The sequence below is a fragment of the Dendropsophus ebraccatus genome, chromosome 8 (assembly GCF_027789765.1).
Source record: "Dendropsophus ebraccatus isolate aDenEbr1 chromosome 8, aDenEbr1.pat, whole genome shotgun sequence".
NCBI classification, from domain to species: Eukaryota; Metazoa; Chordata; class Amphibia; order Anura; family Hylidae; genus Dendropsophus; species Dendropsophus ebraccatus.
The window spans coordinates 93,156,262-93,183,227 of NC_091461.1; the positions used below are offsets into that span (position 1 = coordinate 93,156,262).

At 42.0% G+C, this 26,966-nt stretch overlaps 1 protein-coding gene across 3 annotated transcripts in view; it reads left to right on the forward strand.

The window, feature by feature from the left end:
- Nucleotides 1-1,892: 1,892 nt before the first annotated feature.
- STX3 (syntaxin 3) overlaps nt 1,893-26,966 on the forward strand; it is a 30,080-nt gene continuing 5,006 nt past the window's right edge. For all 3 annotated transcript variants that reach the window (XM_069981070.1, XM_069981072.1, XM_069981071.1), the window contains exons 1-5: nt 1,893-2,204; nt 23,790-23,867; nt 23,990-24,089; nt 24,853-24,927; nt 25,485-25,552. In XM_069981070.1, the coding sequence (XP_069837171.1) occupies nt 2,175-2,204; nt 23,790-23,867; nt 23,990-24,089; nt 24,853-24,927; nt 25,485-25,552 (351 nt within the window). In that variant the 5' untranslated portion in view covers nt 1,893-2,174. The remainder of the gene's footprint in view (nt 2,205-23,789; nt 23,868-23,989; nt 24,090-24,852; nt 24,928-25,484; nt 25,553-26,966) is intronic.

A 26,966-nucleotide genomic window follows, 5' to 3' on the forward strand; every position in this document is an offset into this window, starting at 1 on the left:
CTCACCACGTTAAGGTGCCCTCAGAGAGTTGGACCCTACACTAGCAATGGCCTCTCTCGGACTCTAAGTCTACATATCTGGGCATATAGGAGCAGCTGAACTCTATGTAACACACCTAGAGGAGCTATAAAGGAGGGACCCGTTATACCTCTGTAGCCCCCCCCCTTTATCTCCACATCGGCCCCCGGCTTCTGTATTATGAATAGAATCGCGGGTACGGCACGTGACCTGAGGCTCTATTCATGACTATAGAGCGACAGAACCAGCATACCCGCGGCTCTGTTCAGAATACATGTCATGTATTTCATATATGGAAAAAAGGTGCCTGTATATTTCCCCTACATGTTCTGGGATATGTAGTGCCAATATACAGGCACCTTAGATTCCCTTGTCAACTGTCTACTGAAATATAATAATTGTGCACATCTTTTGTTTTATTTGCAATACATAATGAAAGTGAAGTTTCACACATTTTTCAGTATCTGGCGTTGAACATTGTACTGGAAACCAACTAATAAGTATAATCAGTAAAACAAATATCAAGTTGTCTATTACAACTATATACTTGGAACTTATAATAGTAAAGAACTCTTTAATCCATTTGTTTGGAACCTTGTAATTCTAGTTTAATGTGCCCTGTGGCCATAGATGACAGAGTGAGTCTGAAAATACAACTGACTGGCTATTATAGTGATAATATATCGCTATACAAATAATAATAATAATAATAATAATAATAATAATATTAGTGCATATGTTGGCCACCAGTGAAATCTAATATAAGGATCCATTCTTTCTTTTTAGTTTGGATTTTTATTGAAGGTTTTCAATACAGTATAAGGTAGAAAATAATCAGTGGGCAGTAGCAGTTACTGCAGAATAAAGCATAAAAAGCATAAAGTATAAAATAGAATGTACCTCAAAGTCAGGACAACAAGAATTTTCTTTCAAATCAACTGGTACCAGAAAGTACCAGAGATTTGTAATTTACTTCTACTAAAAAGTTTCCAGTCTTCCAGTACTTATCAGCTGCTGTATGTGCTGCGGAAAATGGTATCCTTTCCAGTCTGGAGAACAGGAAAGATCTGGATAGTTTCTGACATGAACAGAGGTGTCACCAGAGAGCACTGTGTCAGACTGGAGAGAATACACTACTTCCTGCAGGACATACAGCAGCTGATAAGTACAGGAAGACTTCAGATTTTTTTTTTTTAACAGAAGTAAATTACAAATCTGGCACTTTCTGGTGGCTAGTTGATTTGAAAGTTGTTTTTTTTAACTACCCCTTTAATTTTTTAGGGTGTTCTCGGGTTTTAAACATGATAAAAAAGAAATGTAAATTGCAAACATGCTTTATATTCCATCTACTGTTGAAAAGTTAGAATGGTATTAACACTTTTAGTACACCTATCACTGACCGATCAGTAGAACGAGTGGGGAGATGACTGGTTTCTTATAGAACTACAACACATTACTGAATTCACCTACTGATAACATTCCCCATAAATGGCAGAAATGAAAACTTTTTATTTTTTTTGTCTCTAGAGTGCTCCTTTAAAGTATGATCTTGGTTACCAGCAGATATCATTTTAAGTTTTGTAACTTTTATGAAAGATCTACAAGTTTCAATTCCGCTGTGAAATATTACAATGGAAGAAAGCTCATAAAATATTAATTTCCCATGCGAAGTGGAGGAATGGCTGTGTACGGGAATGTCAGCCTGATCAGAGGGAAATCTTTCTGGTATATCTTCATGTTGTGTCAGGCAGTTACGTGGCTGGATGTGGGCGGTCACACACCTGCTCAGGTAAGAGATGAGGTCATCTCTCCCATTCTCTCGGCCTCCCTCCTTTCCTCCCTCCCTTCCTCTCTTCCTGGTAGGATTAGGGAGGAGTTGAGTGTATGTGACAGACCGGATCAGTGTGACCCAGGGACTGCAAGGGATTTAACTAAACACAGAACAACCAGATCAGACAACAAGACTGTGAAAAGAGACAAAGAGACAGACGCACAGCTGAGTGTATTATGTTTGGCCCTTCAGGAAGTCCAGAAGAATGGGAGTTGTAGGGGAACAAAGAGACAGACTGATCATCTCATGTAAGTTTTGAGCCTGGATAGTCTCTGGATAAAACAAGTCAAAGAGAGCCGGCGACTAGCCACAGACCCCCAGCACCATGAAAGACCGACTGGAGCAGCTAAAAGCGGTGAGTGACACCTGGACATGTCCGGAATGGGAGTAGATGCTGATCAGTTGGGAACCAGTCAGACGGGTTATGTTGATGTGACATCCCAGGGTCACAATACACGAGACTACTACACCACCCAGCTCACAGTCCCAGTATAGAACTCCACCCCAGTATAATACCGCATCATTAAAACTATCCTGGTATCGATTCTACAAATGTGGGATTATCGGGCAGTGAATGGTTAAATATTTGTTCCTATAATTGTTATATTTGTTCCTATCATTGTTATAAGCCCACCTTTGTTCTGGCCTACATGGTGGTCTTTGTTATTTCATTTGAGCAAAGTCCAACAATAGTCTCGGGAAACCTGATGACTCCAGCCAAGTAATCTTTACTACACAAGGTGCACAACCCTTCGCCATTCATTAAGTGACTGCGTCAAGGTCCAGTAAGCTGCCGCCTGCTCAGTGCCATAGCTACGGGTCAATGGGAAGTGAAGTTCCCATGTCATCAGGCTGTGCACACCGATCATTTATTTCTATTGCTGTGTGTAACTCTGGTGGGATCACTGATTAAAAAGGAAAAATGTTATATGAAGTCAAAGTAATTGGAATCTTATGGATAAACCAAAGCGCCATGTTGTGCTTTGTGTAAAAAAAATTATTGGCTATAGTGGCAATAAGCATTTCCAGGTATTACAACGGTGATGCAGAATTTTCCCAGTGAACAGTTACTTATCATTCTATTAATTACGTACATAGACCAGTTAAAAATGAACGAAAAAAAAATTAAAAAATTACACACATAGACATTATAAATTTTATAGCTCAGAATGTAAATTCGGTCACATTGTAGGCAGATCATGTGATAAAAGATGGAGAGCCCCAGCACATAAACAGTCTCAACAGAGCTCAAAGATCTGGGCTTCTTTCCTATTGCCCCTTACTAACTAATTGGCCAGTGACCTATTCACATTTTTTAGATCTTTAAAAATAGCGCCACACCTGTACACAACGTGTTGCAGCTTAGGCTGGGTTCACACTGCGGCAAAAAATTAAAAATAAATTGATGTATTTGTGTACATCCATTTTGATCAGTTTTTTCCATTGACTTCCATTATAATCAAAATGGATTCATATTTTTCTTTTTTTTTTTTTATTGCAATGGGAACCCGGCCTAAGGCTATGTTTGTACACAGTATTTTTGCTCAGTATTTGTCAACCAAAACCAGGAGTGGATTGAAAACACAGAAAGGCTATGTTCACACACTGTTGAAATTTAGTGGATGGCTGTCATTTTACGTTAAATAATTGCCATTATTTTTAAACAAAGGGCAATTGTTTTAAAATAACAGCAATTATTTGCCATTAAAGGGCAGCCATCCTCTAAATTTCAACAATGTGTGAACATAGCCTTTATGTGTTTTCAATCCACTCTTGGTTTTTGTTAAAAAATACTGACCAAAATACTGCGTAAAAACATAGCCTAGGAGTGTTGCTGCTTCCGAAAGCAAGTAGCAGGGTTTTTTTCTAATCCTGGATAACCCCTTTAAGGGTAAATTGATAAACATTGTGTAATCTTTGAGGGACTCTATCAGCAATTATTCAGTTCCCCTGCAGAAAGCTCGGATTCTCTATGTTAAACTGATTAGATACCATAAGCAGCAATGATTGTGGTACCTTGGGGGAATAAAGAAAAATAGTCTTCTTCTTTAATCCCAGGACTAACTTTATATAAGCCCGGGTTATAACAAAGATGAGGATGTGTGCTTGGGCGTACCTTTGTTATGTCAACATGGATGTCTGATGTCAAAGGTTTTTTTTTTCCTGGAAAGCTTTGAAGTAATGTAAAATAATAAAAAAAAAAAAAAAAAAATCCCAAGGATGTTAAAAAATAAATAAATAAATAAAAATTAGTAAGGTCGTATATACAGATCCTCCCTTTTTAAAAACATTTTGGATGAAGACTGCATCATACTACATGTACGGAGCTCGGCATGAAACATGGCCAGCTGACCTACTAATACATTTAATCTACAAGAGTGGACTGGATAAAGGGGATCTCCGACCACCTCCTGGATCAGAGTGGTCATGTGATGAGAAAAGCCTGATGACCCTGCTGTTCTAGATTAGTTGATTATAGACTGTCCAAACCTTTACAGTGGGGGGGAAACTTAGACCACGGATAAAAAAAAAAGCCAAAATCATAAACGTCCTCAACGCACTACTGAAATCCAAACCAAAAACACTAAACAATGCTGGACATATATAATAAATCAATTATCAAGAAAAAAAATATATATTTTTTAAACATAATCAATTGTTGCCTGCAGCTTTGGGAAATCATACTGTTAATATGTGTTTACCCAGCAAGTGCCCAGTGCCTTACTTATTATTGTAATTGGATATTCATTTAATCATGTATGTAATTTAAAATTTGTAGTACCCTCCCCCACCTTTAAGGGATTATTGTTGCATTTCTTCTCATATTATTCATTGGTTTTATATTGTGTGTCTTTAATAAAGATTTATAATTTTTTTCCATGTTTTCTTGATAATTAATTTATTACATATGTCCAGCATTGTTTTGTTATTTAGTTGGGAGGAAACTGTAGATGTTGTAGAAGGTTGAAAGTCGTGGACAGGGAAGCACAGGATGCCCCATATTTGAAATTGAAAAGGAACCTGCGGTGCCACTAGACACTTAGGGCCCTATTCCACCGGACGATTATCGTTCAGATTATCGTTAAATCGTTCGAATCTAAACGATAATCGTTCGGTTGAAATGCAGTTAACGATTAACGACCGAACGAGAAATCGTTGATCGCTTTATAAGACCTGGACCTATTTTTATCGTTGCTCGTTCGCAAAACTTTCGCAAATCGTTCACATTGAATAAGACGCCATTCGGTCATTCGCAGTAGATACGAACGCAATAGCGAAGAAAAAACAATCGCAAATACGATCATAAGTAACGATTATCGTTCCATGGAAATGAGTGAATGTTTTCAGGTCTTTAGCAATAGCGGTCGTTTGAGATTGTTAATCGTTAACGATTATGCGAACGATAATCGTCCGGTGGAATAGGGCACTTAAACACACCTCACCTAGGGGGCAACAACTCCCTTCCCTTTAACTAATCATTTGTGGGGAAAAGGGCAGCATTAGCACCTTAACTTTTTAATTGAGTAAAGGGCAGGACTATAGAAGTTGATAAAAAGAGATGGGGAGGACTAAACTCATGTTTTTTTTTTTTATATAATGTTTAAATGATTTTGGACCAGTTTCCTGGTTATCATGCCATAGGACCCTCTGATAGAATCCTATAATTGATTCCCAGCTTCTGATGACATGCTGACCCCGCAACAGCAGTGACCTGCCTCAAGACCCTATTATACAAAACGATTATCGGCCGTTACGGTCGACTAGTGTAATAAAAGACAACATTGTCTGTCGTTTTCAACATGTTAAAAGATAGCAACGATCTGTTCCTGCGCTCTGTGCTATCTTTTATGGGATGCCAGGACGATCTAGCGATCACCCGGGAAGCCGATCACTCGATCACCCGATCCCACCAGGCTTGCAGCTTCCCGCCAGGTGAGTATGCTTTATTTTGTTTGTGCAATATGCAGGGTCTTTAATAAAAGATGAGTAAATTGTCCTTGGACAGAGTATGCCTAGAAAAGTCATAGGTACCAACATCACCATCAGCATTGATCATACCACTGTAAGGTTACACAGCTGGGACTGCAGGATGTGGTTATGAATGACTGGCACCAGGATGTAGATCTAGGTCCACATACAAGAACTGCCTCCCACTTTGGATGTACACGTTCTGTAAGGCCTGGTAACAAAATAAAGATGGGGCACTAAGGAACTAACCAGACCAGGAAAATACAAGGTATATGGAATAAAGGAATTGTTTGCTTTACCTGATGTAGTTGACCCCATGAAACATGTGACAGCATTTGCTGTTATAGCTGACTGTGAATACACAAAGCTGTCTGTATATGTGCAGGCAAACATGGGTGTAACTAAAACATACAGTGTTCCATTGTAAAATATAAAGCGGCTAGTCACTATTTTAACTGTGTTGGCCCTGCTCCGCTGCTGCAATCAGACTTCTGTCACTCTATTCAAGATTAGGGATAGTCGTACTATAAATAAAGGTCACAATAAAAAAAATTGGAACCTATTGGAGCAGAGGTAATTATTCTTAATAGTCAATTTACTTCAAGGGAAGTTACACACCTGATGACCTGCATGATATATGGGATACAGGGGCATCTTGGGATGACAAGAAGGGTGGGGGAGGACTGTCCTGTAGGCTGTAGCCCCCTGTTAGGGCTCAGTTGCCCCTAGCAACCGATCAGATTCAACTTTTCATTCCTCACAAATTCTTTAGAAAATGAAAAGTGGAATCTGATTGGTTGCTACGGGCAACTGTGCCAATTACACTTTACAGCAGTTTGATAAGTCTTCCCCTGTTTTTACTTTTGATGGAAATATGGTGTCAGGCAAAGGAGATCCATAAATATAGCTCTATAGCCGTGGAGTCTGTTAGGTATTTCTATATGCCAGCTTGTGTATTGTGTATAACCAGTAGTTGGACTGGGTGGTGAAGTATTATACAGGTAGATCAAAGATGTTGATACTTTGGATATCCCCATTGGATATTTTGTGCGATAAAATCGTCATTAATCGAGTCATGCAAAGGTTTTAAGGTCAGCGCTTGTTATACTCCTCTCACCGGTCCATGTAAAAGGGGCTTTGGAGATGATCAACAATACCACCATCTTGCTGCCAATGCTGGCACCACCTGGGACCCATCTTGGCACATGCTGCCCATCTTGGCACATGCTGATGTAGGTCAGATGTCACCTGTGGACTTTCTACCAGGACACACTAACCAAACCAAAGGTGGGAACTGGGATACTGGCAGAATGTTTACAGATGGTAGAACGGGATCAATGATGGTTCAAAGACAAGCCCACTGAGTGTGAAGTGAGGAGAAAACCAGACCTGTTGTTTGATACAGCTACAGATACATACCACCTAACTTAGGGGTGCATGGACAGTATTATGCAGACCAGAGCTCGGCGCTCCCGGCATCAGCATTCAATACGATGCCAAGAGTTCCAAAACAGTTTAAATATTCACGCTACTGTACTGATACTACAGTTAGTACAACAGGGCACATTTTAAACAGTTTTAGAGCTCCCAGAAGCCAGTCCACAGAATACTTTCAGTGCACGGACAATAGTGTGTGGACGTGTAAATGGCCCCTAAAGTTGGCCCCTTAAGACTTAGTATTGGTATTCCCTAATAGTAGTGGCCTCTTTGAGCAGAATAATGTGTTCTGCCTCACTGCAAAAAAATATTTAGGAATGGTTTAAACTGTTGACTTCCAAATTGCCAATCTGACCAAGTATCTATGGGATGTGCTAGAAAAACAAGTCTAATCAATGGAGACTCCACCTTGCAAACTACAGGACTTAAAGGATCTGTTGCTAATGTCTTGCAGACAGATACCATAGGACACCTTCAGTGGTCTAGTACAGACGTGTCAAACTCAGGACCTCCAGCTGTTTTAAAACTACAATTCCCATCATGCCCGGACAGCCAAAGCTAAAGCTTTGTATGTCCAGGCAGGATGGGACTTGCAGTTTTGCAACAGCTGGAGGGCCTGAGTGTGACATCCCTGGTCTAGTAGATCTGTCTATGCCTTGACAAGTCAGAGGCAGCATAGGTTCTAATGTTGTGGCTAATCGGTTTAATGCATGTATATACCTTTATGTATCAACTGGACGCAATATATACACTGGACTTGGTCAAGTTAAAACAGTCTATGCAGATCTTTTAGAAATAACCTAATACTCAGCAAACATTCCCTTCCTTGTTTACAATGGTTAAAAAGGACTTACGTAGCATCTGTGAGGTCATCCCATCCTGTTCTGTTTGGTGCCAATACAAGTGTCTGGCAAAATGGATCAGACTGATGGCCTTTTCACACGATTGCCTGGAGTGAGGCCATATTGTACAGGACTTGATCACACTAGGAAGAATTAATAGGAGCCAGAATTTACAACTTTATACTAGCGAATTCCACAAAAGTCAGTGTTGCCTATTGGCTGGTGACATAGCTTATTGTAAGGAAGGACATTATCGGTATGTATTTGTTTATCCTTAAGATTCCCATACATAGTAGGAGAGAAGATCAGTATAACTACATCTTATAGATCTATATATCTAGCTATAACTAGAATCCCCTTACAGTATACTATGTACTGTCACAAATTAAAAAATATCAATATATTATTCATTTTTTGAAACAACAAGAAACAGCCTATTATAATTGATTCTGATCTATTGGGATATTGGGTGATCACCTGATGGTCCAGGAGAACAGGTTTTTAATCAAGAAGTATGAAGAGTAGATACTTGGGTTTGACTTGCAAAACCTGGTCATGACTTTCCAATTTTAACTAATTATTGACTGCTGCGGTCCACAGGAGTATATGGGGTTACAGCTCTAGCTTCCAACAAAGTTATAGTGAAGCAAGAAAACGCCTCCATCTAGATTCACCCCCTTGAAATTATTTACCTGATCCCATATGAGCAAGAATATAACAATATAACAATACCTTTCTGCATATATACAGTATATATCTATATATATATATATATATATATATATATATATATATTTGTGGGCTCATGCTATTCTGTTTATTACACAAGTTGGCAAGTGTGGCTAAGAGAAACCACACAGCACAACCATTACTAACAACATATAATTAAATGTAAGGGGGTGAGTGTCCTACTTTGAGACCAAATGTTTGTGGAAGCTCCATCTACCTGATAATAAATGTTTACTCAGTGGGATAAGACAGACCTACTTATACTGTACCTCATTTTGGTTCCATATCAGCGTAATAACATCAAGAGTATGTTCACACTGAGCAAAATCGGTGGAATTCTGCCTCAGTGTCAAGCAGTGTGTCTTTGGGAGGGCTTGTGCACCTCCACTCTTCGCTCATAGAATTGACATGTCAATTCTTTCAACGGAGAGCAGAGGCGTGTAAGCCCTCCCATAGACACTCTCTTTGACACTGAGGCAGGCGGGATTCCGTGAGGGAGAGCTTTGCCGAGGAATACCGCCAATTTTGCTCAGTGTGAACCCCAATAGTGACAGTGGAAGCACCAGTGTCTAGTAAGCATTGACAAGAGCGCTTAAAGGGGTGGTGTTACCAAGAAAACTAGGTCTATAGTGATGTATTATGTTAAATGAAGCACATTCCAAATTTACAAGCATTTCTTAAAATGTATCGTTTGAGAGTTATAGACTCTATAAACTAATCCCCCATGTGCGGTTTATTTTCATAACCTTTTGCCCTTCGTAATGGCCCCCAAAGCATCCACTTTCTTGGGACTCTCATGCTCAGTTCAATATAAGTCACATGATCTTAGATTAGTACAGTACTGGGTGCCGAAAAAATGCTTGAGAACCGAGCAAGAGTTTGAGTTCTGAAGCAAACTTTCCTTGAAAATACTGTTTGAGAACTAAATTGTTTGAGTTCAGAGCAGTATGAGAATCAGGGTACCACTGTATTTATCTTCTTTGCTTCGTGCTATCACCCCTTTAAGGACACTGAGCCATTATGAAAAAGAATGACCAAATAGCTATGTATTACATCAAGAGATGTGGAGGTCCTAAGACTGATAAGGCCAGAAGCCGATGGCTCACATACAGTTACAAGCTCCTTCCTCCAAACTGCTCCTGACCAGAACATTAGAAGGCCTGGTGGGCAGCTGGGGCCTGGGCTGTTTTGCCTAAGAGTAGGATGTGCATCATGTGTATATAAAAAAAATATTCTATTTCTGCCCCGTCTGTGGTGTGGGCTCGGGAGTTGGGTGACCTCTTTCTCCTGCCACTATGGCCATTAGATAATAACCAAGAGACCAGGCAGCTCCACTATGTATTGAGTGCCACCTAGGCTGCCATTGTTACCTTGACCTACAGTAGTTATTGATGACATTTTCCACGCTTCTCAGGAAAGGGTCATATATGACTAGATACTGAAAACATTCAATTAACAATTTACCATTCATTGCCATAGGGAAACTGATCAATGTCCTGAAAAAGAGACCCCTTTTCTATTGACTAGATTATCTAAAAGCTTTAAAGGAATAAATATCACATTTTTTAAAAATGTAATTGTATACAATACCATGCACGTCAGCCTAATATCTTTTTTGGAATATTATTTTTTATTTAAATAAAACCTGTGAAGCCCTAAATAGAGTTCCCGAGGAAGCATGACCCTTAACCTTCCTAAGTCGAAGGCTCTTAAAGTGACTGTACCACCAGGCACAGGCAGAAGCACTGGAGGCGGGCCGACCCACCCTTAGTGGGAGGAAACCCTAGCCCCTCTATGATAGGGTTCCATTGATTCTAATGGAGTCACATCATGAAGGGGCTGGGGTTTCTTCCCACTGGGGGTGGATCGGCCCCAGGGCGGTCTTGGCATTTCTGGGGCCCCAAGCGAAGTTATGTCTGGGGCCCCCCCCTCGACACGCGTTCCAAAACAATAGACCGCTGTGTGTTGCCCCCAGTAGTATATACCCCTTGTGCGCTACTGCCAGTAATATATACTCCTTGTGTGCTGCCCCCAATAGTATATACCACTTGTGTCCTGCCCCCAGTAGTATATACCCCTTGTTTGCTTCCCCCAGTAGTATATAGATCCCTATGTGTTCCCCCAGTTATATATAGCCCCCCGTGTGCTCCCCCAGAAGTATATAGACCTCCGTGTGCTGCCCCAGTTGTATATAGACCCTCTGTGTGCTCCCCCACTAGTATACAGGCCTCCTGTGTGCTCCCTCAGGGGTATTTAGCCCCCCTGTGTGCTCCCTCAGGGGTATTTAGCCCCCCTGTGTGCTCCCCCACTTGGATATAGACCTCCTGTGTGCTCCCCCACTTGGATATAGACCCCTGTGTGCTCCTCCAGTAGTATATAAACCCCCTGTGTGGTTCCCCCAGTAGTATATAGACCCCCTGTGTGCCCCACCAGTATTATATAGACCCCTTGTGTGCTGCCCCAGTAGTATAAAGACCCCTGTGTGCTCCCCCAGTTATATATAGACCACCTGTGTGCCTCACAAGTAGTATATAGACCCCCTGTGTGCCCCACCAGTTGTATATAGACCCCTGTGTGCCCCCCCAGTAGTATATAGCCCCCCTGTGTGCTCCCCCACTTGGATATAGACCTCCTGTGTGCTCTCCAAGTTGTATATAGACCCCATTCTGCTGCCCCAAGTAGTATATAGACCCCCTGTGTGCTGCCCCCAGGAGTATATAGACCCCTCTGTGAAGCCCCAGTAGTCTATAGCCCCCCTGTGTGCTCCCCCTGTTATATAGCCCCCCTGTGTGCTCCCCCAGTTAAACAGACCCCTGTGTGCTCCCCCTCCCATATAGTATATAACACAATAAAACAAACACTTATACTCACCTGGGTCCGGGCGTCTCCTCTTCTCTTCACTCTTGTGGCCACAGGAAGGGTTTTCCCTGCGATCACAAAAGACTGCACTCCCCTTGTCCTGGCGCCGATGCTCCAGTGATGTCACTGGAACGCCGGCACCACAAGGACAAAGCTGCCACTTGTGACCTCAGGGAAAACCCTTCCTGCGGCCACAAGAGTGACTGACAGGAAGGGAGCCAATATCTCCTGCCCTGTCAGTGCTGCTGCATGTAACTATGAGCGCTCATTACGAGTGCTCATAGTTACAGTTCAGATGGCAGCAGCGAGCGGGGCAGCGGCCCTGTCCAGCGGTCTTGAGCACAAGAGCAGGGAGTGGGGGCCCCCTGGATGTTGGGGGCCCCAAGCGATCGCTTGGGGTGCTTGGTGCCAAAGACCGCCACTGGTCGGCCCGCCTCCAGTGCTTCCGCCTGGGCCTGGTGGTACAGTCACTTAATGCTATCCTTCTTATAAAATTGACCTATTCTTACAGGCACCTGGTATTTCTCCCGGTTTGTTCTTGTTCTGTATGACTTTTAATAGCCCAGGATGATTTATCTCATAAAAGACGCCATATGCTCTCTATTGTTTTCTAATTAAATAAAGTGGTCATACGTGTGTATTCTGTCCAGGCTACGTAGTCTGCATAAAGCTTTTACAACAGTTTAACCTTAAAAAGCCTGTTAAAACCAATCACAGATATACTTCTGTGGGATTTTTGTCAGGACATGTAGGAACATCTATTAAAGGGTTTTTTCAGAGGTAAAAATATTGTCTAATTAATGGGTCCCAGAATGTTATAAAGGTTTATATATGACCTCTACAGATAAGTTACCACCATGTGACTGCTACTGTATGTTCCTCATGGAGAGAGCGGGTAAAGCTGTGATTTATTTCAACCCGTTCTTTAATAGTTGGTAAGACCACATGCAGGGGTCTGGTCTCCACCTGTACTGTGGGGGTAGGCTATGTTCACATCAACCTTTTGAGGCTCCATCTCTATGGCATATTCCATTGTCTTTGATTTAAAAAAAAAAAGAAGTGGGGCTGCATACAGTGCAGACATGATGGTTTCCTGAAGTCTGTTAGGTCCTTCAAGCAGTGGACCGACACAGCATTATTGCATCCATATTAAACAGAACTCTAAATGCTGATGTGGACAGAACCTTAATAGGAATGTTGGGTCATTCATCCAAGGGTCATGGAAATGAGCTGGAGGAGAACAAATATCAGGACATATTGTCCTGGGTGGTTCTTAGTGTGGTGGCCTTCACTACCCAGCCCGATTTTTATTTTTTGTCCTAAGGGACCCAAACCTCTATGCACAGCCCCCACTTGCTCATATACATTTGGTAGATACTGTTACTTAATCTAAATGGTTGATTCACCTTGTAGAAACCCATCTTTATAAACAAGACTTTTATATTTTATATATTATACTCCTACATTGCGTTGGGCATGCCCTACTCTGTCCTACACTGGTTATGGCAAGCTTCCTCAGGGATCAAACAAGGACAGGCCAAGGGCAACGATATATATTGGGCAGAGTAGTACGTTGCACCCCATTACCCTAACAACGTCTGTGTGTGTAATGTTTTTACATATACAGTCGTACTGCTTGGAACTGCTCGGAACTCAAACAGTTTTTTCAAGGAAACTTTGCTTTGGTTCTCAAACTCTTGCTCGGTTCTCAAACACTTTTCGGGCCCCCAGTCTTGAAGTACAGTAAAACCACGGTATTCGAACGGAAATTTACGTTCAGTAACATTCAGAATTTAAACTTTGCTCGGTATCTGAAAGTTTTTGTGAGCGTGGATGGTGGCTTGTACCTGGTGAGTTTAGCACTGGTGAGGCTTCACATACAGTACAGTGCTGTATAAGACTGCTGGAGTTCATATACAGTAAAGTAGCAGTACAGTGCTGGGATGGGGGGGACTCTATACAGTAAAGGATAAGTGATGAGTACTGTACAGTATATAGTGCTGTTCTGTAGTGTATTGTAAAGTATAGTACTGTACTGTAGTGATTAAACTGGGCACTTCAATGTGATAAATGATCTTATAGGTAATTATTGGTGGGTGCTGGAATTGACATTTACATTATTTCCTATGGGAAAACACTGCTCGGTTTTCAGACTGCCTTCCCGAAGCAATTAAGTTTGAGAACCGAGGTACCACTGTATACTCTTTTTGTCCCCTATTTGGGCTTCATACAGTGTATATTCATTATATGTAATTATGATTGCTCTATTTGTTTTATATTTGATATACTAAGGCATTTCAAAACACACATTTTTTTCAGCACTGATGTGGATTAAAGACTTGTTTTTTATTTTCAATATGGGACAGTCATGCAAAAAAAAAAAAAAACATCGTTTACGCGTTTCGGCGAGAGCCTTGTTCACAAGCCAATTCTAAAGCCCCTATTACACGGGGTAACTGGAGAAGCAAACGAGCCCTGTCAGCGCTAGTTTGCTCTTCGTTCCCCGATCACTGCCACGGATATTACACGCGGCAGCACCGAGCGGGTGAGTACAGGGTGGCCTGCGGGGAGCTGTGGGGGTGGGGCTGTTGGGTGATCGCTAGGTCTTCCGGGCAGCCCATATCAGATAGCTTTGGTCTGCTGCCCCCCGCTCCTGCTCCACGGAGCGGCGGCAGCAGATCCCTGCTATATTAGTCGTTTGTCTTTCAACATGTTAAGACAAACGGCTGCAATGATCGGCTGATCGTAATAGGGCCTTAAAAGAAGATGTGCCACCAGGTACACTCTCTTTAAAATAACACATGAATATAACGGCGCAGGCACGGGGTTACCGGGCCGAGGATGAGCCACTGGAGGTGGGCCGGCCCGCCCCCAGTAGGAAAAAAAACCCGGCCCTCCATGATGCGGCTCCATTATGCCGGCGCCGTCCGATTCATGTGTAACCTAATGGTACATCCTCTTTAATGCATTCAGTACAAACCCAACACCCATATTTAGAGGGCCAGCTCTGTGTTTATCAGGTTGCTTAAATTTCAAGACCATGTAAGTGACCTTGTCTAAGCTTACTAAGGTTCCAGATTCTTGTGTCATGTGAATTAAGCTATTTTTGAAGAAAGTAATTTAGACACCAAGAAGATTATGTCTTACTATGGGGAAACACTAAACCACTTGTGTATTGATTACTAGAAGAACCTTGTGATCAATGTAATAAATGACCTGGGTCTTTCCATTGATTTCTGCTGTTTGAACTTTGATGACTGATAAGTAAACCTGCCTATTAAACATATGAATGAGAACTTGTGAGCTCATAGAGAGCTGATTGTGTGCGCCTATTCACTCGTTCTGCATACCTGGGCACTGATATTTACTGACTATATCTACTATTTACTAGCTAGAACTGGAGATTGTAGATGCCACAAACTAGTCAGAGGCCCAATACAATTCTTTTTTTAAAGAAAATAGCCAAAAAAACTAACAAAACAAGTCTTGTTAACATTTTGTGGCTTCTAAATTATTCTCTGCATTTTAGGAGATTGTCTAACATGGTAAAAACCATGACCTTATTCCCTTTTCAGAGAAATTTTAAGGTCTACTCTACTCAAGGCTATGTCCACACTTAGTATTTTTTTTTTTAACTAAAACCAGGAGTAGGTTAAAAACCAGAAACTGGGAAAAGCTTTCCATTATAATTTTCCCTGTCAGTTCTTTCCTGATTGTGGTGTGAACATAGCCCAAATCTAAATCATCAAACTAGACAATGTCTTCTTTATTATCCATTGCAGGGCTAGCCATTGACTTCAGCAGATGATCTGTGATGGTGGCTACCTAGTCCTCACTTTTAAGGGTTCCATAAACTCTATTCCAAACTCGACCAAATCCACCGCTGGCCAGGTTTAGCATAGAGTGTATGGAAACCTTAAAAGGCCGACAGTATAAAGTGTAGGATGGCTCACCATCATCTATGTAGGGCGTGATGCATTTTCACTTTCTGGCTGAACCTTTGGCTATGCTAGACATGAACATGGGGAGGCCCAGGATAGAAAACTCTCAGCCAAACAATCTTTCTACAACACTTATTGAAGGTGTATAGTCTTAAAGTGCTATGTTCACAGAGTGAATTTATGAACCATCTCAGGATATTAGAGTTATCCTAATTATTCTGGGTTTGAGAAACCAGCAATGGATATAGTACGCCATATAAAATCTAGTCCGTGAGATTTTTAAAAAAATTTGCAAAATCACCCATCGATAATTATGAAGACACATGCCTCTGTTTTCTTAAAAGAATCCTTGGTGAGCTCTTAAAAGATTTCTTTGATCACCATGTGTCTGGTGCTTGTTGCTGCCATTGAGAAACATTTGAGACATCAAAAGCAAATTCATTTTCTACCGGTACAGATTATTCTTGGCTGGGATGGGATTTGTCATTTAGCCAACATTCATGAGTCTATTACAATTCGCATTGTATGTCAATGAATGAGTGGAATTAGTGTCTATGAGACATACCTGTTGCTGATTTTGGGAGGCTGAACCAGGGGAGTAGATCCAAAGGGGGCAGCTATAGCTTCTGTAGGAATGAAACCCTCATGGTAATGTTTGGGAAAAAGACGTCTTCCCATCTTTATCTACTTTTTGACCTGTAGTTTTAGGTCAAATATATGTAGAAATATATGTACCAGTGTACATTAGCATGAAAGGGACTCTGTACCCACAATCTGACCCGCCCAAACCACTTGTTCCTTCGGATAGCTGGTTTTATTCCAAAATCTGTCCTGGGATCCGTTCGGCAGGTGATGCAGTTATTATCCTAAAAAAAACTTTTAAACTTGCAGCCCTGTGTCAAAATGGCGTGATCTAGAGTGTCTGTGCAGCAGGCTGGCACAACCTCTCTGTCCATGCGGTTTGGGGGGTACAGAGTCGCTTTAAAGGGGTTGTCCAGCATAAATGGCAGCTGTAGTAGTCAAAAAGATGACAGTGGCCAAGAGCAGGCAGCCTTAGAACCGGCAGCTGTGGTTGAGCAGGACAGGTAAGTATACCACACTGTTGTGTCCCTCGCAGGCCCAGCAACATAGCAGATTTTTAATTTATGCTGGGCAACCCCTTTAAGTTCAGCTGGGCGTGCATGTTTTACCCCAACATCTGACTTCAGGGGCAGTTGGGGAGTTTTCTTACACATTATTTTGTTAGTAGCAGTTGACCTATAGAGATGGAAAATGCCCCTAATTTCCCTCAGTCCTGACCAAGCAATCTGGTTTAAGACCATTTTGGCCAATCTGTACCCAAAAGAACACGTAATAATACAGGCTTATGCTTTTAAGTAGGGCACAGAGAAGAGGAGCAGAGATTACACAAGTCTAATATAGTATAGTTTACATTAATTGGATGCCTGTAATCTTACTGAGTCTTTGAGAACAACATAAAATGCCATATGGGTTACAGTGATCTAAAGAAAATTCAAACTGTAATGTAATGTCACATGGGAGGGTGGTGTTCCTAACCCACTGTGGCTAGGATAGCCCACACTAATTGTCAATACAGCTGTTTTTTGGTGGTGCAAAGTGCAGAAATGAGACCTCGGGACAGTAAGAGCCCTACTACTACTCGCACTGAAAATTTTAATATAGTTCGAATTTAAAAAATAATCGCTCATTGAAGACAATGATTAAAAAATTGTTTGTGTGTCGTAGATCTGACCCTAAAATCATTGTTAATCGTCCACTAATCACTGTAGTTCCACATTCTTTCGCTGTAGTTCCACTTTTGTTCACTAATCGTTCAGTGTACATTTTTGCACATTGTTCATTCTTTTGCTGGGATCAGAAGTACAATAGTAATAATTGAGTCACATTTCCACTTAGCAGTTGCTCTTTGAGCAGTTATATTGGAATACAGTCTCTGAATGCTCTGGAGCACTTTAGTGTTGCTGGTAGCGGTGTATGCAGCTTAGTGTTGTTAGTAGAGGTATGCAGTATGGTTAGTATGTTGGGGCTTGAGAAAGCGGGAAGTTTAGCCGCGAAACGGCTGTAGCCTGAGGGCACGGCATCTGCTGGATCTGTCTCCCCCTGCCCCACACCAACCTGTTTGATGTCACCCTGAAATAAAGACACGTACTGCCTGAAGACTGGTGAGTGCTACTGGTTACCTTTCTGTTGCTTTCCTACCTGGCTTGTGCATTATGTTGGATGGACTTATATCTGCAAACCTGTCTGAGCACCACATATAGGCAAGACAATCGGGTTTGAACAATCCTGTTACCCGAGATACCAAGAGTGACACTTCCTACACTTAAAACACATTTTGAACGTATCCCTTACCACTGAATGCGATAGTGCCGACATCTCTTTGAAGCTTGTTAGTATTCTGGTATGCAGCCCAGGAGTCTGGGAACCTCCATCTGTGGACTCCATGTCTATGGACTCCATGACATGTCAATTCTTTGAGCGGAGAGCAGAGGCGTGCGAGCCCTCCCATTCAAAGACCTAGCAGGAGGGATTCGGTGCGAAGTCCACGGATGGAGGTTCCCTGCGGAATCTCTGAGTCGAATCCGTAGTGTGAACAGGCCCTAAGAAGGAACTAGTGCTAGGAGTATAGATGCTAAGTGTGAGAGGGCAGCAGGCATCACACACTCAGCTACCATACTTTTGCCATAAGTTCCTTCCTTTAACTCTACTTTTTTGCATATCTTCCTGCGCAAGCCCTATACGAAGTTGAAAAGGGTAATTTGACTGAAACTTCCATATTAGTGGTGTAGGATTACTAACTTAGATGTACTAACCTGTATAACTATGTGTTGTCTGAAGTTATAGAAAATGGCTTTTAATCGGAGGAGCGGAGCCTCATTATCTATTAAATTAATAAATAAAAGATTGCGTGGTTGATATTTACAATGGATATATAGGGCAGTCAACCAGCACAACTTCTTTTTCATGTGCATAGACCTCTATACATACATGTAAGAGTGTCATGTGACTTTCTTTAACGTGACCACTGGATGTGGCAAATACACAACAGTTATAGCCCTTGTACTCTCAATATAACTCAAGATATGAAAGTGCATACAAGAAACTTTCATTACCCAGTAAGTAAGATATTCCTCAAATACAGAACAACCCTCTAGGCTGTGATATGGGTACCAGGACACTGCAGTCTTTTTAGTTTGTAAATGAGGCTCGAGTGCCCGGGGGCATTTCCTAGCTTGGTAGGAGCCCAGGGTTAGCCAGCCATCTCCTCTTATTCACCGCCTCAGGGAATATTATATGGCTCTTGAAGAAATGTAATTCAGAAAGCCCTATTAGGGTAAATGGTTTCTCTAACCCAGACAAAATCAGTAAGACAACTCTATAACAGGAACCAACAAGTAGATATCATTTATTAACAACTTGACCAAAGAAGACATTTACTGGTGATCTGTGCTTTTTATTTGGGCAAATTTTCTTTTAAAATTATGAGCATTTTTTGCTTTATAAATATTTTTTTAGATGTTTCCGGATCAGGAAGCTAGAAAAAAAAATCTATGAAAAATTAAATCTTTTCTTTTCTCAGTACAATGTAGTATATGCAAGTATGTGCTATCAGACTGCAACCTACAGGAATCAGGAAGCTTAAAGTGAAATATTTTGTTAATCTTAAGAATGGATCATTGTGTTTAACAACTTTGACAGTGTTTCATAAATGGGAGTCTTACAGTATCTTATGCAGTGTTACGCTATGTGCACACTTAGTATGAGACCGGCCAGGTCACGGAACGGCCGGTCTCAGAAAAGATTGTACCGGCCGGATGATATTTAGCGGCGCAGAGTTCTGATGCAGGCGCATTCGTGCGCGCCCGCATCAGAACTCCCCACTGCACACTATGGAGCGTGCGGCCGGAGCCGCTTGCTCCATAGTGTGCACTGACTGGGTTTTCTGCGGCCGCTATTCAATGAATAGGCACTGCAGAAAACTTACTGGCCGGGATTCCCTCGGCCTGCAGCACAATGTAAGTTCCGTACCAATCCCTGCCGTTGCAGCAATGGCCGTGATTAGTACGGAACTTGCGTTGTGTGAACATGGCCTTAAACTGTTAAAGTGCAGTGACTTGGTGGCAGCTGTAGCTAACAGGAATTACTCCAAGGGTAAAAACCTAAGGATTTCCTGTGAGAGAGTCCAGACCTCCTTGTACGGATTAAGGCTATGTTCACACTATGCAAGAGACCGGCTGTTCCGTGATCCGGCCAGGTCACGGAACAGCCGGTCTCTGCAAAGATCATCCCGCCCGGGACTGCAGCAAGTAAAACACAGAACCACTAATATCCAACAAGTTTCAGGCCCTTCTGTCACTTACTCATTGCTGAAGTGAGTGAGGGCCAGAAGTACATGGGTAAAGGCCTGAAGGGCCCTATATGCACTGGGCCATTAGTAGTTGTGTGTTTTTTTTGTGTGATACTGCTAAAATAATATATTGGATTTTATACATACCTGTGGTTTGGGCGAGGTTCCTGTAGGGTTCATTACACCACATTAATATGTCCGTAAAATAAATTCCTGTATCTCGGTTCACAGAACAGGTGCCAAATTATTAGCTGAATAATTAGAAATCAGAAATGCAAATCAGGAAAAGGGGAAATATTGGTCTTTTGTATTAAGCCAAAAGGTAGCGCAACTAGCATAATGGGTCACATTTACTAACAATGGATCAATCTTAGGCCGTTAAGCTGTTGGTCAAATTCAATAAAAGGAAACTATCAGCAGGTTAGATAAATCTAACATGCTGATAGCCCCGTATTGTGCACGGGGCACAGAGGAGGAAGGTATGTCTCTCTTACCTTTCTCTTCAGCACCGTTCCCATGCTTTTAGCAGTTTACTCCTTGGTCCAGAGCACCGTTAGGAGCACTGCCCTGCCCCCATAGCGCAAGCCAGCACACTCGGCGCTGTGGGGCAGGCCAGTGCCCCTAACGGTGCTCTGGACCAAGGAGTAAACTGCTAAAAGCATGGGAACGGCAAAAGGGAACGACATACCTTCCTCCTCGGCACTTCATGTGCAATAGGGAGCTATCATGTGGCGCATGTCTTTTAGCAAATCTGGAAGGTTTTTCACAGGCCAAAATTAAAACCTGACGGGGGACACACTAATCACCTGTGGTGAGTATATGCGCGACAGGGCCTAGCAAATTTTGGGAACTGCTACTTTAAAAGTACACACCAATAACACAATAACACACCCACGACATGCCTGGGTTGTCGGGTATTTTGCAGAGTTGTGTCCTACACCTTTAGTAAACATGTCAAAACACTAAACCAACAGGGAAAATGGACAAAAACTCGTCAATTTGCTGCTGGGAACACCTTAGTAAATCAACCCCAATGTATTGTCATCTGGTAACACAATGCTGTCACTATGTTGACATACATAACACTGGGGACATGATGTAAGTTTATACTAGTTTTAGACTTCAGAATGATGTAGTAAAAAAATGACGGCCATATACTTAAGGCCACTAAGCGTATGGAAAGAACTAGCAAGGTGGGGGTATCACCTTCAAGCTTTCATTATGTCCATAGTATTGTGTGGTCCTTGGGAAATAAGCACCTCAAGAGAACAAGGACCCTCATCTGCTCCTGTGATTTAAAGAGCCTCTCTGTATGTATGTATGTACTGTATGTATGTATGTATGTATGTATGTATGTATGTATGTATATGTCACTCTGTATGTTGCCCTGTTCTTAAGAAAATAGTGATTATCTTATCTACATGGAAACTTAAAAGTGATTATTCTCATGGAGCACAGTACTAGGATGATGCTGCCAGGGTCCTCTCAGTAATCCCTTTAATGGATCCTGCATTGGAGAACCCTAAGTAACCTAGATACTGAGGAATAGGAGACAGAATTTGCATATACTGTTTCACAGACTCCATTCAAAAATAGATATACCATGGTCTGTAGTTACTACAACATATAAAGGAGTGGGCTCAATACAAATGGAAGTTTTCCCCCTGGGTGAGTGTCATATCCACCACACCCCGAGGCAGGAAGGGTTGCCCTACATTTATTTCATCTTTTGTTGAATGGTAACCAGTACCCAGCCCCTCCTGCCAACCTCTCTCTACTTGCTTCTCTCAGGGCATCTCGTACCCTATAGACTATATATCATTGGTTTGTAGCTTTTTAAGATCTAACGATTTCCTTTTCTCTTCATATCGTCTATGTTCCCTGATTTTGTTTAGAGCTCTTTTGCTGATCCCTCCCCCACCAAACAGTAAAAACCTTAATAACGTGTTATAGGTATTAGGGGGATTATCCACTGGCCATCTGGCCCAGAGCAGCGGCTTCCAGTGAAATGCAACCTGTAAGGCTGGGGAACAGACAGGGACTGGCTGCTAGTTAGAGCAATACTAAACCTCTGGGACTGTCAGAACCTGTGACGATGATGATGATGAGATTTACTCTGGTCACAAGACACCTGCCATGAGTCACTGAACGACTGACAGCGACAGGGCTGAACACATCATAGGAATGACATTGCCTCATATACAAATTGTCAGAAGAGTTAACAATAAATTACAAGTGAACAACAGAACTGACACAATAAAGCGAGACAAATTAGATACAGTAGTATCACCATGTCACACCATGTACTGTACTGTATCTATTTATCACATCAGGAAGACCTTATGTTGAATAAAAGCCAGAGCAGTGTCTTTGTTATGTTCTTTCCCCATATGGTGAATGGTACATAGTGTATAAGTACCAATCTCTTTAAGTGCCTTATTACCAGTGTCATACAGTATGGCACCTAAATAACACTGCCAACATATACTGTACCCAAAAACACAGTGCCTAAAAGTGGGTTTCCAATAATGTAAAGTTATCACCTATCTACAAAATAGGTGTTAAGTCTCTGACCAGTGGTGATAGCGGTGGGATTGGCTGTCAGTATAGAGTAGTTGGAGCTCTCTCGACATTCCACCTTCACTTAATATTGGTGGCGATAGGTGTCAGACGTAATGGAAAAATCACTGCCAACCCCTTTGTTCTTGAAGAAATAGGCTGCTGCCAGAGTTGTCTTGCTGTGGCTTAACCCTCTGCAGGGAATAGAGAAGACAGAAATGTTAAGCTGTGGCTAACGTTTTTGTGTATGGGGAGGACGGTAAAGACAGGTATTGAAGGTTTATGGCCACGTTAAGGTGTATGGGGCTCTCCCATGATGTTAGTGGAAATAGGGGACAGGCATGAGTCTGCCAAAGCTATCTGGCTGCAGCTTACCCCTCCCCATAGAGAACATAGGAACATTTGGCATATATATCCTATATATGGGAAGGATTGGAGAGATCATTTTTGGCCGGTAGTTTTGGGGCTGTATGGCCACCTTTAGACCCCTATCAATCACCAGAATGGAGCCGCATTTGCCGGGGAAAATACATAGGGGAAAAATGTGCATGCTAGGCCAAGAGAGAGGCAGCAACTAGTCATCTTGGTGGAAAGCTGCCTGTGACTGGTCACGTGCTGAATGGCTCCCTTTAAGGCCCTATTACACCAAACGATTATCGGCCTTACTTGTCCAATTATTGACTGTTCATGCAGATAATCATTCAGTGTAATAGCACATCTTAAAAGGCAATGATCAGTTGACATAAACTACGGTCTTTCAGCAAGTTGGAAGATCATTGATGGTCTCCAGTGCTCCAGTAATAAGAGCGGCGGCTACAGACCGCCATTGACTTATATAAGCCGCCTGAACGATCCCTAGATCCCCGCTCGCTGTATGTGTGTGTAATAGCATAGTGCAGCGAGCGGGGAACGAGGGGGAAGCATGTGCGCCACACTGACAGGTCGGCGCTCACCTCTGTAAAATATCTAGAGGTGTAATATGGCTTTTACAGTGGGATGAAAAGAAAAATGTTCTCCTTGTTATGCCCAGAATCTAACACCTAGTTCATGTCTATCGATCGCTCTTCCATCTACTTTCTGTCTTTCTGCCTCTCTGTCCATTTTTTGCTGTTTTTGCATGTGACAAACACACGTAACTTTCAATGCCTTTAGCTATTGTAATTTGTATTTTACGCTTATTACCTGTAAATCCCCGCGTGATGTTTGTAAAACATCGATTCTCCTCTGTATTGTAGACTCAAGACACAGACGACACAGATGATGTTGACATCGCCATCGATAATGCGGCCTTTATGGATGACTTCTTTGCTCAGGTGAGAGATATTATTTGCTTGGAAGGATATTAGATCTCAGAAATAGTTCACAATTCCTCTACATCTCAGAAAAAGTCACCCATGTTCTTCATAACCTTTGTTTTGTTTTTTTTTTTTTTTAGATTGAGGAGATCCGGCAGAACATTGAGAAAATCTCTGAGAGTGTTACCGAGACAAAGAGACTACATAGTGTGATCCTATCGGCGCCGCTACCTGAACAGAGTGTGTAATATCATTGTGTATAGAACTGTAGAATCGGCAGGTTAGGCGACACCTGCTCAGTGCATGGTAGTAAACCAGACCTATTGTAGTTTACTGGTGTAAAGTCTGACTTACCTAACGTGGTTTGAGGATAGCGGTAGTCTATATTGTTGGGGAGAACCTTCTTAAGCTCTACTACTTTACTAAAACAGAAGCCTGAGAAATTAGTAGCAAGACCTTGGGTCCTTATGCGCTACCCTAATACAGCTGTTCCACGTAACATCTCATACATGCAGAACCCAAATGGTGGGCCTGCCTCTATAATGTCTATGCCCTAATAGAACATATGGACAGGGGCTGTCTTCATGAGACAACTTTTAGTATTTAGTTTTTTATGTTTCGTAGAATCATTGGTCTTAGAGTAGAGAGGATACAATTCAGATAGGTCTAATTATCCTTGACAGTGAACCTGACATTCTTCTTCTGCTTGAAGGCCATAGTGATCTACTGCAACAGAATGGAAAGAGGTTGAGGGATGCAAGAACCAGACCTCCTATTCTATGATAGGGACCCTATCTTCTCCATATAGGACCACATAGATTATGTTTTTAATTAAGATGGAAATTATTGCCTAAAAATGGTCTACCTTGAGGATTTAGAGGTTGTCTAACAATTTTCATAGTGCCCTTCATCATCTATGATATAGTGTTATAATTATGGTTTTTTTGTCAACCAATAACAAAAATGTTATTTTTTTTCTTTCTTTTTTTTATTTTTTTTATAGAAACTAAGGATGAATTGGAGAACTTGACTTTAGAGATCAAGAAAGCTGCAAACAGTGTCAGGTCACGTTTAAAGTGTGAGTGATTCATATACAGCCCATTACTATTACAGGCTACAACCTATCATAGGCTAAGTTCACACAATGTATCTTTTCTATTAATCACGGCTGTTGTTGCAGATTTGCAACAGCGTCCGTGATTATTAGAAAAGATACATTGCATTGATGTCAGAGGAATTCCTAGCGGCCGCACGAAAGACAGACATGTCAGATTTGTGTGTCCGCTATTTATTGAATTGCGGCTGCACAGAACTGTCAGTTCACACATTATGTGCTATGGTGAATTGGGATGCGGACGCACCCAAATGCGCCTGCATCCCAATACAACAAAAATGAAGCTCATCTGGCCGGTAATACAGTACTGCCCAGGAGGATCTTCACTGATACCGACCGTTCTGTGGCACGGCCGTGTCACAGAATGGCCGGTGTCATACAGTGTCATTAATGGGTAATCAATAGGTTTGCCTTATTAACATGATGGTGGCTCTTTACATGTATCAAATAGGAAGATAAGATATGTTCCCCTCCTCTTTGGAATAATCAACCTTTTCTAAACTCTTACCTTTCTCTTATAGCAATGGAACAGTCCATAGAGCAGGACACCATACAGTCCTCTGCTGACCTTCGAATACGGAAATCTCAGGTATCGCAAACAAATAATTATTCTCAATGCCACAATCAAACACAATGGGGGTGATTTATGGCATAGAGGGGCCAGATGCAAATAAATTTATTTGCAAATGCCTGATTTGCAAATAAATTTTCACATGTAGCCCCTCTATGCCTATTACGCCAGATGGGGCGCAGGATCTGGGTCCGCTAAATTTATCATTTTAAATAGTAAGGAAACCTACGCAGCTGTGAGCTGGCATAGGTATCACACTGGTGCGCATGGGATTTATTTAGAGGACGCGCGCCTCTACATAAATCTGCGAAGCATCCACGCTGTGGGGATATTTTTAAGCCTGGTGCAAAAAACTATGCCTGTGTCTGATTGTACAGCTGCACAAAAATTTTTTGTTCAAAATAAGAAATTTCCACATGATAAATCTGGCTAAAAAATGTAGCTAACTTTAAGCACGCCCCCTCAGAGCGATAAATTTGAAAAAGGGACAGACTAAAGATCGGTGGAGGTCCAAACATTTAGACCTTGGCCAATCAAAACCTTTGATATGTCTCTATGACATGTGAAAAGCCTTTTTTTTATGAGAGGATTTTATATATTCTTAATGGACAGCAAAAACGTGATGTGAACAAGGCCTTAGACTGATGTGGCTTATACTTACCTCATTCTGAGGACCCATCATCCATCTATACAGAACATTTAGGGTGCTATTACACGGGCCGATGAAGGCCCAATAATAACAGTAAACGAGCGCCGATCTGCTAGATCGGTGCTCGTTTACTGGGCCTATTACACGGCCCGATTATCGTTTAACAAGGGCTTCAGGGACATCGTTACCGATGTCCTTGCAGCCCTTGTTTTTACTTTATACATTACCTATCCAGGCTGCAGGGCTCCTCTTGCAGTCTTCTTCTCCCCGAGTCCCGTGCGCTCCAGCTTCAGAGCGGCCTTTCTCAGCTGACAGGCCACGGCGGTGCCAGCCAGTGATTGGCTGAGCGGCCTGTCAGCTGAGACAGGCCGCTCAGAAGCTGTAGCGTGCGGGACCCCGGGAGAAGACCACAAGAAGAGCCCTGGAAACTGGATAGGTAATGTATATCATCAGTCGCCGGCCACACACCGCTATTACACGTAGTGATACGTAGGTGGCGCCCGTCAATTATAGGTTCAAACCTATATCAACGATCAGCCGATGATCGTTGTCTTTGGCTGATCGTTGTATTTATTACACAGAGCGATAATCGGACGAATCGGGCTGATTCTGCCGATTATCGTTGCGTGTAATAGTACCCTACGCCTATAGACAATTGTATTGTATGTTTGCTGTAATCCTTGCACATACAGGACATATCAATCAAGTATAATTATCTCATTATCTCATAGACCTTAGTAGCAAGTAATTGGCTTCAAAATGCAATGTCTTATGCCACATCAC